At 35.4% G+C, this 12303-nt stretch overlaps 1 protein-coding gene across 1 annotated transcript; it reads right to left on the minus strand.

The window, feature by feature from the left end:
• Positions 1 to 570: 570 nt before the first annotated feature.
• On the minus strand, positions 571 to 2990 carry LOC127088074 (protein FAR1-RELATED SEQUENCE 6). The gene is made up of 3 exons (XM_051028988.1): positions 2250 to 2990; positions 1869 to 1973; positions 571 to 732 (listed from the first exon to the last, which is right to left on the minus strand). Exons 1-3 carry the CDS (start codon positions 2988 to 2990, stop codon positions 571 to 573), a joined length of 1008 nt encoding a protein of 335 aa, XP_050884945.1.
• Positions 2991 to 12303: the final 9313 nt, after the last annotated feature.

Genomic DNA, 12303 nt, shown 5'->3' on the forward strand with positions numbered 1-12303 from the left:
ATAAAGATTTTTAAGAGAGGATAACAGTTCTTGAGTATGAAGTGGGGATGATGAAAGAGGCGAGAGTTAACACTCCGTTTGAGGACGGGGTTGTTCAAGATGATCAACAACTTGTGAACTTTATCACTGAAGATGAAGTAGGAACTTTGGCTGGAGATGTTGGACATGACTCTCCATTTAATGATGATGCCAATGTTGCAGAAAATCAATCAAAGTCTAAATCCAACATGGCTACAAGAATGAGGAAGAAACCAAGGAAGCGTGGAAAAAGAACCAGACTGAATTTGTAAATCATTAGTGTTGTAGTGTAGAATTTGTGTAATATGTATTGCAGAATTTGTACCAATTATGATGTGTTGTAGTGAAATGTTGACAATTTGTGGTTGTGTTTTGTTTATGTGCACAATGTCCTGATTATGTTATCGTTCATTTTATCGTTAATGTGTTGAGTATGTTATAGTTCATTATGTTGTTAATGTGTTGAGAATGTGTTATAGTGAATATTGTTCCATCAATGTATTAACCAAGTCCGAGTTAACAATTTCCCTTGTTTTGAAGTCTGGAACTGCATTAACCAACTTCATGAAATATATTAACCAGGTCTGGGACTGCAATTTCCCTTGTTTTAAAGTCTGAAACTGCAATTTCCCTTGTTTTATAGTTTGGAACTGCATCAAGCAAAGTTAAACTTCCATTAACCAACTTCGTCAAATGTATTAACCAAGTCTGAAACTGCATCAAGCAAAGTTAAACTTCCATTAACCAACTTCGTGAAATGTATTAACCAAGTATGAAACTGCAATTTCCATTGTTTTAAAGTCTGGAACTGCATCAACCGAAGTTAAACTTCCATTAACCAACTTCGTGCAATGTATTAAGCAAGTTTGGGACTGCAATTTCTCTTATTTTAAAGTCTGGAACTGCATCAACCGAAGTTAAACTTCCATTAACCAACTTCGTGCAGTGTATTAACCAAGTTTGGGACTGTAATTTCTCTTATTTTAAAGTCTAGAACTGCATCAAACGAAGTTAAACTTCCATTAACCAACTTCGTGCAATGTATTAACCAAGTCTGGGACTGCAATTTCTCTTATTTCAAAGTCTGGCACTGCACTAACTGAAGTTAAACTTCCATTAACCAACTTCGTGCAATGTATTAAGCAAGTCTGGGACTGCAATTTCTCTTGTTTTAAAGTTTGACACTATATTAATGAACTTCATATTTTTTTTTATGTTTGGATACAAAGTAATTGCATTAAGAAAATATTTTATATATTATATACACCAATAAAGTTTAGTACAATTTGGATTATGACAAAAGTCAATTTACAATACTACACCATTTACAATTTGGATTAATACAAAATTCAATTTACAATCTTGCAACATTCTACCTGAATATTCCACCTGAATAACCTACACCACCAAATGTAACTATTCTTAGTGCACGTAGTGTTTTGAACAAGATTAAAATAAATGTTTGAACATCATACCATCATGTCAAAATTTTCAAAATAGTATAAATATATGACAGTCTCCCCAAAATACACATGCCACTAGTCAATAACCAAAAATTTCCAAAATCATCATAAATTTGTACAAACTTGAGATGAACCCATCAAGGTTGTTTCACATGTTGTCAAAAGATCCATGAATGACATACAATTTCCAACATATACAATAACATACAAAAATCTAAAATATGACGTACGTAAAATCAAATACATAATAAATTAGTAGTTTAATGAGTACACTTAATTTATCCTCAACATCTACACATGTTTTCTGCAACTCGTACATACGAATTTCTTTAAATGGTACATGTGAATTCAAACATTATTTAATACAATCTTATAATGTACACAAACCATAATACTCAAATCTAAGTAATGCTCTCCATTAACAACCTCAAGAGATGATTGTACACAAATATCACTTCCAAACTGATTTCCCACCATTCCAATATTGCACTCCTACACATTTAAGAAACAAAATGCTAGGTACACATACACACACACACACACACACACACACACACACACACACACACACACACACACACACACACACACACACACACACACACACACACACAACACACACACATATATATATATATATATATATATATATATATATATATATATATATATATATATATATATATATATATATATATATATATATATACACACACACACACACACACACACATTTAAGATATCATTTATTAACGTAAGTAGACATACTGTAGTAAACTCAGTGTGATCACTTTTTTTTGTTTGTTTCCTTGACCTCTTGGCGATCGTTTCGGCGACAGATGTTTTTCTTTTAGATGGAGAACAACCTTTGCGCTTGACATGTTTTGGACTGCGAATTCTATTACTATTGATTGGATTAAAATCATCATTGAGGTTTTCTTCAATAAGGGCACTATCCTTTGTGGACATATTAGAGTTAAACAAATGTAATGTTTCATGGAGGTCTTCGGTAGTCTCTTTTGACTCAGCAGCTACTTCAGCAACCTCATAAAAATGCTTGCATAATTTGTCAAATCTGTCCATTTGTGGCTTCAACTCTGTTACACCATAACTAGTCTTGATATATGGATGCTTCCTTTTAATGTTTTTCTTCCATCTCGTTAAAACATACTTCTCTGGAAGACTTATAATCCTCTCTTGACTACACACGGATAACACATGCCGACACACAATACCTCTAAACTCAAATAATGAGCATTCAAATTTGAAATCATGGTTTTCCTTATTAAGCACAACTTTTAAGACTCGCTCTTTGCGTATGTCTCCAACTAATATCTCCTCCAACACATGATATGTAGCAAAGCAACCTTCCATGCTATTTAATGATGCAGAACAATTCATTTTAGATCTGTATTCCACTTGAATTTCCTTGAATTTGGCATTCGTAAACTCACTTTGGAATTGATTCTCAATGGATGAGTTTGACCCACATGGAATTGTTGTATCCATCGAATTAAAATCAACTTCATATTACTTTTCTTCCCGACTTCTAAGAGCATTATCATATTGTTTCACGAACTGATTTAGACTTGTTGTAGAATTGATATATCCATCAAAGAAAGCATGTATGCTCTCACTACATTGCGTAGTTGACATACTAGTCCAAAAAAATTTCCTTAACAAAGTTGGTACCCACCTATGACGCTCAATATATAACCCACCCAACCAATCATTTTCTTGGAGATCAAACTTTTCTATGAACGAACACCATTTTTGTTCAAAACTAGCTGTTGTAAATGTATCATAGACTGCTTCTTTCATTGCATACTTGATCCTTTTGTATTCACCATATCCACTTAGCTTTTCTGGAAAATTTTTCATTATATGCCATAAACACCACCTATGACGAGTTGTAGGGAAGACTAACTCAATAGCATTTTTCATAGCCTTACATTGATCGGTCTCAATACTCAAAGGTGCTTTTTCTAGCATACAACAAAGCCATGACTTAAATAACCACACAAAAGAATCTGTGTCTTCACCTGATAGTAATCCACAACCAAGTAATGTTGATTGACCATGGTGATTCACACCCACGAATGCAGCAAAAGGCATGTCATACTTGTTAGTCAAGTATGTTGTGTCAAAAGTTACAACACCTCCAAAATATTCGTAAGCGGCTCTACTTATTGCATCAGCCCAAAATACATTCCTCACATGAAAATCATCATCCAAATCTATGTCATAGAAGATATCTGTATTTTATTCCCTCATTTTACAAAAATAACTAATCAAAGCCTTACCATAACCTTCTTTTCCAATTGCGCGACGCTCTTTGTTAATATAATTCCTCACATCTTTTTCACAAAAGGGAGTATTTTCATGTCCTCCTGCATCTTTAACAAGCGATTGAAAAGTCTTATTGATCCTTACTCCCGTGTCATCATTGATTTGGATTGTTCTCCTCACATGTAAGTTCATTTTCTTGTTAGCCTTGAATAATCTTGCTTTTGTAGGGCTAGTCTCATGAGAATGGTTAGATTCAAATTGTGTAATGTACCACAAACCATCTTGTTTCAATTTAATACAAATCTTGGCAGGACAATTTTTTGCTCTAGATGGTAGTGTCTTTAACGTGCATGAAATTTTTGAAATGTTAGACCCCTCTCTTGAACATGAAACTATTAGGTAGTTGACCTCCCCGTCATCTCCTTTTTCGATGATCTAATCCTCCATCCAAACCCCTTTTTTAAAGCATACTCTTGATAATATGTTTTAACTTCCTCTAGACAATAAAAATACATCCCAATTGTAGGAACCCAAAGTGTGTAATCATCACCACCACCACAGTCACCGTGATCAACTTCTACATCTTCCCCTTGACTACTACCACATTCTATAAAAATGCTTGACTTGTCCATTATGACACAAACTGCACAAAAAATGTCAATGTTATGTATAATATAAATTTATAACAATGTTGGTTAATAGCATTTACAAGTATGGTTAATGTTGTTTATAACTTGGTTAATAAACTCCCATACATGTGGGAAGGTTTATAACATTGTTTATTACAAAGTTGTTTATTGGTGTGACATAAGTTGGTTAATACAGTTCCCAAAGTGGTTAACGAACCAACATGAGTAAATGTATGAAATCAAATCATTTCACAGTAAATACGGTGTGACCAAAGTAGATGAATATTGTTTAGAACATGGTTAATGAATAAACATATGAAATCTATAACAGTAGACAAAGTTGGTTAGTACTATGTTAAATCTAGAAGCATATGAACAATTGTGAACAAACATATGATCCAAAAGAAGAACATTGATATTATTGGATGAATCTACAAAAATGATATCTAGAAACTTACTGAGTTAAATCTTCATCTTCATCACATAATGATTCTAAGTAACTTTCTATTTTTCTTCAAAAACCATGTATGCGATTGGTTAAAGAAAAGAATAGTTGAAGAAGAGATGAGTAGATGACGCGAAAGAGAAAGAAGAAGAAGAAATGGAAACAGTGACGTTGATGTATGTGGTTGTTGTTAGGAGAGAGAATGTGATCATGGCCCACACTAAATACCACATACCCAATACTGCAATATAATATGTTATGTTTTATTATTTATTATTTTAAGTAGTATTCTTACACTGTTCATACGGTGTAGTGTATGAATCAAGTGTAAGAATAGCAAAACTGTTATAAATATGTACGTAGTGTAGCCAACATTGAAAACACACAAGTTTGTTGAATGGCACAAGTATTCCATAAGCAATGATTCAATAATAATTAGTTTAATAAAATTTAGTATTTATTTTATGTTTGAAATTTTTAGAGGCCTACAAGAATATGAGGCCATATGATGTGGCTCAGGTTGCACATACAAATGGGCGATCTTGTGGGTTATAAGTTAGTATTGTAGTAAATTCTGTCGAAATTGAAAAGTTAGCGTAATTGTCGAAGCATGTCGAATTGGGATAGTCTATTAAGTCAATTGTTTAGTATGCTAGTTGAAACTTTACTACAAATATACCTTTGGTAACACTAACTTACAACAGTCTGATTGTTAACCGTGGTGATACCTCATTCTTGGACGCATTTTTTTTATATTTACGAAAAGGAATTGCATTACAGTCAAAACAATTAACCGCGATTATACATCCATGGAGTGATAGAGTTCGAATCTCATCCCAGCTCCAACAATTTTCTACTTTTTCGTTACAATGAGTGTTATCCTTATAATATGATATACATATTAAAATTTAAATACCTATCACCACGGTTGTTAATGTCAACCGTTGGAAAAGATATTACATTTCTTCACGGTTTTTGCATACGACTGTGGTGAAATTGTTTACCCATATATAAGTGAATTAACTCTCACTTCTTGACAGTATCATCGTATCTCTCACAACAAAATCATAACACACATTTTCTCTCTTCTTCTTCGTCATTAGCTTTCCTATTCTACACTATAGCCTCAATCTTGTTCTTCATGCATAAAGGTATTCTTCTTCTTCTTCCTTATTCTCTTGTTTTCATGTATGTTGTTGTTATGTTTCACATGATTTTCATATGATTTTCTTCTTGTTCAAGAGTTTATGTTTTTTTTGTTGTTGTATGTTGTTGTTGTTGTTTTTGTTGATAAATGTAGATAAATGTTTGTTGATATGATTTTCATATCATTTACTTCGATTTCACATGTTTTATTGTTGCTTGTTATTGTTAAATCTTTTTCCATATTCTCTCTTCTTCGTGTATGTTTTTGTTATGTTGATGTTATTGTTATTGTTATGTATGTTGATAAATTTTTGTTGGATTACAATGTCATGCTAGTTTATGTTAATTATGTTGATGTTATTGTTATGTATGTTGATAAAGGTATGTATGTTGTTGATAAATGTTGTTGTTTTCCATTGATTCTATATTTCTGGCAATGGTTGTCTAAGTCAACCGTTATGATAGGTAGCATGCTACAGGGTTATCACAACGGTTGCACGCCCGTGGTTGAAAATAGTGAACTTACAAGCACACCCTACTTCACCACGGTTGGTAAGACATGATGGTATCGCTTTTCCAACCATGGTGAAATGATTTTTCCTTAGTAGTGAAAGTTAGGGTTTAGTTTTCATATAAATAGCATAATAGTCACCACTTCTCTATCCATCCATGATAATTCTAATTAGAGGGAGAAAGTTGTGTGATTGAGATTCAATTGTAAACATTGTTTCTTAATGTGTAATTTCTAACCACTTTGAATTGTCTTTCTCTTCTCTTATCTCTTTTCTTTTACTTTGTGGCTTTCTTGTTAATCAAGAAACTGATCATACTATATTTTCTTGGGCATCGTTTCATAACAAATTGGTGTTGTAAGAATGGAAGAGAAGATGTCGTGAATAAAGTATAAGATTGATAAATTCATCGATGTGAATGATTTCGGTTTGTGGCTCTTGAAGATGCAAGCCCTACTAGTTTAGCAGGATTTGTTAGAAGCATTGAAAGGATCAGAGAAGATGGATTTTTCCTAATGGAGAAGGAGAAGACGACGATGATCGAGAAAGCCCATAGTGCCATCATATTGAGCCCTGACGATAAGGTTCTCATGAAAGTATCGAAGGAGAAGACGATAGTGGGTGTGTAGAGAAAACTTGAGGGTTTGTATATGACCAAATCCTTGGTGAATCGGCTCTACCTAAAGCAAGCTTTGAATTCATTCAAGATGAGTGAAGACAAAGTCTTGGCTGAGCAGCTGGATATGTTCAATAAGTTTATTCTTGATCTTGAAAATATTGAGGTCAAGATTGATGATGAAGATCAATTATTGCTAATGTTGTGTGCTTTACCAAGATCTCATGCACACTTCAAAGAAACCCTCTTGTGTGGAAGAAAGTCCCTGACCTTTGAAGGAGTTCAATCAGCCTTGTACTCGAAGGATTTGACCAAAAGAAAGGAGTATAAACCATCATATGTTGGTGTAGGATTGTTCGTAAAAGGAAAATTGTTGAAGAAAGATGGTAGATTTGAGAAGAAAATGGGTAAAGTTCTACATAATTCTTATGGTGGTAATGCTCATGCAATTAGGTGTTATCATTATAAGAAGGAAGGTAATACAAGAAAGGTGTATCCTGGACGTTTGAATAGTCATGGTTGAAACGATAATGGTAATGTAGCCATTGTGCAAGATGATTATGAATCATCTGATGTCCCGGTGGTTTCAAGCAGCTACTCTAGCAAGGAGTGAATTATGGATTCAAGTTGTACTTGACACATGAATCCAAACAAAGACGTGTTTGAGGAATTATGTGATCAATATGGTTGATCAGTGTTGCTAGGAAACAATAGAGCCTGCAAAATTATTGGAATTCGATCTATTAGATTCAAACTCCATAATGAGTCAATAAGGCTATTGATTAATTTCATGCATGTACCTAAACTTAAGAGAATCTTGATTTCTCTTGGTGAATTCGATAAGAAAGAATATGTATCCTAAGGGTAATGAAGGGGTCAAAGTAAGCCTTAAGAGGCATGATGAGGCAAGGCATGTATACCCTTGAGACTGAGGTTGTAAGTGGCTCAACATATATGGCATCCATAAAACATGTGTCGAAGACTGAGCTATGACACAAGAGACTTGGCCATGTCAATGAAAGAGGACTTGACGAATTTTTGAAACAAAATCTGCTATGCGGTGACAAGTTTGAAAAACTAGAGTTTTATGAACCTTATTGAAATTTTGGTCTAAGATATGAGATGTCAAAGGTAATGTCACGACACTAATATCTGAACAACAAGTGAAATATGAACAGAATAAAAATCAGGAAACAATTGAAAAACAACACATGCAACTGTTAACCCAGTTCGGTGCAAACACACCTACGTCTAGGGGCTACCAAGCCAGGAAGGAAATCCACTAAACAGAATTAGTTCAAAGACTCTCAGCAAACAACTTCAAGTTACAGTCTTTTCACATAATCTCTACCTGTGTGATTTCTATCTAAGAACTCTTAGACATGAGACCCTACTCACTCCCCCTTAATCACAACAGTGATACTAGAATAAATACCAACAAGAAAGAAGATACACTTCAAGGACACACACTTGATCTTGCTTAAAAGCTTCAATCAAGTAAACAAATACACTTGTACTTCAAAGCTTAGAGTGGACAAATTACAACTCAAAAACTCAGTCCAATTCACACATCAACAAGATGGATGAATGGCTCACAGTTCACAAACTCACACACACGACTAAAACCCTAATCCTCACTCACTTTACATTCGTATTTTTTTTGGTTTAAAATAGGGTTTACATAGTATTTAAATCGAAGCTTTCTAAATGGGCCTGGGCAGCATGAAACCCTAATTCTATTTATTGCAAATTCCCTAAGAAATAGCAACGAATCATTCCTTTTTGGGAAACAGAATATACTGGCTTTAAATAGAATTACTCCTTGAGTAATGCATGCAATCTCCACATAAGCACACAAAGTCTTGCATGAAAAGCGCAACAACAAAATACATACATTCAGACTGAATATTATGTATGCACATGTCGTAACATCGGGTCTGACATCTTGAATAAATCCTGCACAACCATATTAAATAACCTGCAGAAGGATGATATCACATGTCAAGACTACAAGCGTGACATCTTGTGATAACACTAAGTTTTACCAAAATTGATGCCAATTCATAGAACCAACAAACTCCCCATTTGGAAAATTTTGGCTAAAACAAACAACAGATCACACGTTCACAAGAAATCAATCAGAGCATCAGTTCAGCAGCAGAAAAAAAATATACACAGGTCACTAGCAAAAATAATAACTAGTAAATACACAAGCACTTGCACATACAATACTAGCAAGAACCAACTAGCAGACATCAGGGCACACAAGTGCTTGTACCCTCCCTCAAGTCCATGCAACTTCCCAGAATACAACAGCTCTGTCAAACCCCAAAATTTGCCCATTAATCTTGCAAAACATTTCTCAAAGCACTCCAACTTATTCTGCAAGGCACTGACCTTAAAGGAACAAAAGTCCAGCTCACAACAGGCCCAATCCAGAAAAAAGGCCCAAACTAGCTTGCTCGCTAGGCGAGCAACTCCTTCGCCTAGCGAAGTTTGCGAATACCAGAATTATTGGGCTTCATTCTGAGCCCATTAGGTCACAAATGGCCTGCTCGCTAGGCGAGCAAATCCTTCGCCTAGCGAACCCTTCGCTACCACGCTCGCCTAGCGAAGCTTGCGATATATCAGAATTTTTGGGCTTCATTCTGAGCCCATTAGATCACCACAATCACTATAAATACCGACACTTCAGTCACGAAAAAGAAAAAAAAAACGAAAACGGAGAAAGGAGAACCCTAGCAAGCAAACCCTAACACTCACGGGAGGCCAACCCTGAAGGAACTCGGCGGTATCAAGGTTTACCTCTGCCCAATTCAATCCGATTTGCCGATTCAAAGTCGCAATTCAATTGCAAACAGGTTTACATTGCTATTACTGCCTTATGTTCTTAATTTGCATATGGCATTATGATTAAATTTATAAAAATATCTTAAGTTGGCATGTGAATTTTAGTATGTACTTGAATACCTTAAATGATTAACCATATAATTGCTGTAATGAAAGCCATAAGGCATAAAATTGGTTGAAATTGTACTGATATCAAAACCAGAATCCGCAGCCGCTCGCTAGCGCATCGCTAAGCGAGCATGCAGCGAGTACTCGCTAAGCCTTCGCTAGGCGAAGCAGGAGCGAACGTGACAGTAGCTGACTTTTCTGTTCTGATTTCTTTTTTGCTCACCTGACATGTTTTATCATAGCCATGCATTGTTTATCTGATCATATTACTGTTGTGATTACCTTTGTGGTGTAATTCTCGATTGCACCCTGATTTGGTATTCTGACATGTTTGCTGAGTTTTGTAAAGGTTCACATATCCCCGGAAAAGATAGCTTGGTAGGTATTCCACTTTACTTGTGGGATACCCTCGTGGAGGTTCACCCGGAATTACTCAATTGATTTTAATGTACTAATTTTATGGCGAAGATCCACCCTAAATTGCTTAATTGATCTTAATGTATTAATTTTTATGTGGGGATTCCTCCTAATCACCTAATTGATTGTAAAATACGGCCTTTGAATATGTGATCTTGGACCTCTCTTTGTTGCCCTACGATATTATGGTATAATGGTCATGTCCCGCGAATGTGGGGATATACTTAGCAAAGACCCTTCGATTAAATCATCATAAAAGAAATCATAGTCCCTCGGATGTTGCCTTCGAATATATGATTTTGTCCCTCGATGACCCTTCGGTGTAGCCTACGGTTAAATGATGAGTGTCCCTTCGAATGCTAAGGTATCCTTACAACTGTTGCCTTCAATGACCAATTGGTGACCCTACGATGACCCTTAAATCCAAAAGGACAAAACTACTTATTTTTCAATAATAAGGACGGTTTTACCCTCACAAGGATAGGAAATGCCCATCAAGACCTTGGGTAGGTATAACTCTTAATTGCTTACTCATAATTTAAAAATACTTTTCACACTTCACAAATACTAGAAAATCACCACTTGGTATACATTCATACTAGAATCATTACTGAGTTATATTTTTCTAAACCATTTTCAAAACTAAACGAGATAACCACTTTGTATACATTCATACGAGGATCATTACAAAGTTAAATTCTTTTTTCAAAACATTTTCTAAACAATTCACGAACACTTTTTCCAGACAAACATAAATGATCAAGCAATTAAGAGCCCATGGATAACCATGGATACAAAGGGTGCTAACACCTTCCCTTTGTATAATGTACCTCCCGAACCCAAAATCTAATCAAGGTCTTTCCTGTTCTTTTCCACCTTTCCTTATTGGATAAAAGAAAAGTCGGTGGCGACTCTTGCTAACCGCGACATTTGCTTTCCAAAAGCAAAACACACAAAGTCAGTTCACCGTATGACAGAACTGGCGACTCTGCTGGGGACTCTTAAAAAGAGAGGTTACCTTAAAAACAAGAGATCACTTATTCAAATTGTCTGATTTACTTTTAAGGGATTGCTTGGGTATTTTATGCTTGAGCGAAAGATCCTACACCCGGATCTAGTGTACCTTAGGTAAGTAGCAAAAGATCATCGCGACTATCCGGCGTATACTGGAATGGTCAAAATGATGGCTACGGTTAATGTGACACTTTGGATGTCCTGATGTTCCTCATGTTTACTTGAGGAAAAATTTGGCTTCCGCGTGGTGTCAGCAAAGCATTAACCAGACCTTTAGAACCCTAATTGACTCATCCTAGCCATTAGAAAGTAGTGAGATAACTGGCTTCGATTCCGACTGGGGTTGGTTGAGACTCGATACTACACTCTTTGAGATTGGACTTTAGGGAAGCTTCGGTCAACCACTTGGTGTTGCACTAAGGTGGACTTAAAGGAAGGTCAATGATTGGAGATCCTTCTAGAACCCGGTTACTATTCTAGGACAGGTTGAACCAACCAAACTTCAGCGGGGAGGGTACTTACCTATGGAACTCATGCAAGCCTTAAAACTCAGGGATGATGGTTGTGTGACTTGTTTGTGCTTGTTGTTTACTTAACATCATAACATCATAACATCATAACATCATGGCATTGTACTAACCATTTCAAGGACTTCGGAATCTTTTCTAAACCACTGAAAGGTGTTTGATCAAGAATAGGTATCCCAAGCAGCCTAGAAAATTCTTCTAATGTGGGTACCAACTGATAATCTGGAAATGTGAAGCAATGATGTTTAGGATCGAAGAACTGGAATAGA

The sequence above is a fragment of the Lathyrus oleraceus genome, chromosome 1 (genome assembly GCF_024323335.1).
Source record: "Lathyrus oleraceus cultivar Zhongwan6 chromosome 1, CAAS_Psat_ZW6_1.0, whole genome shotgun sequence".
Lineage (NCBI taxonomy): Eukaryota > Viridiplantae > Streptophyta > Magnoliopsida > Fabales > Fabaceae > Lathyrus > Lathyrus oleraceus.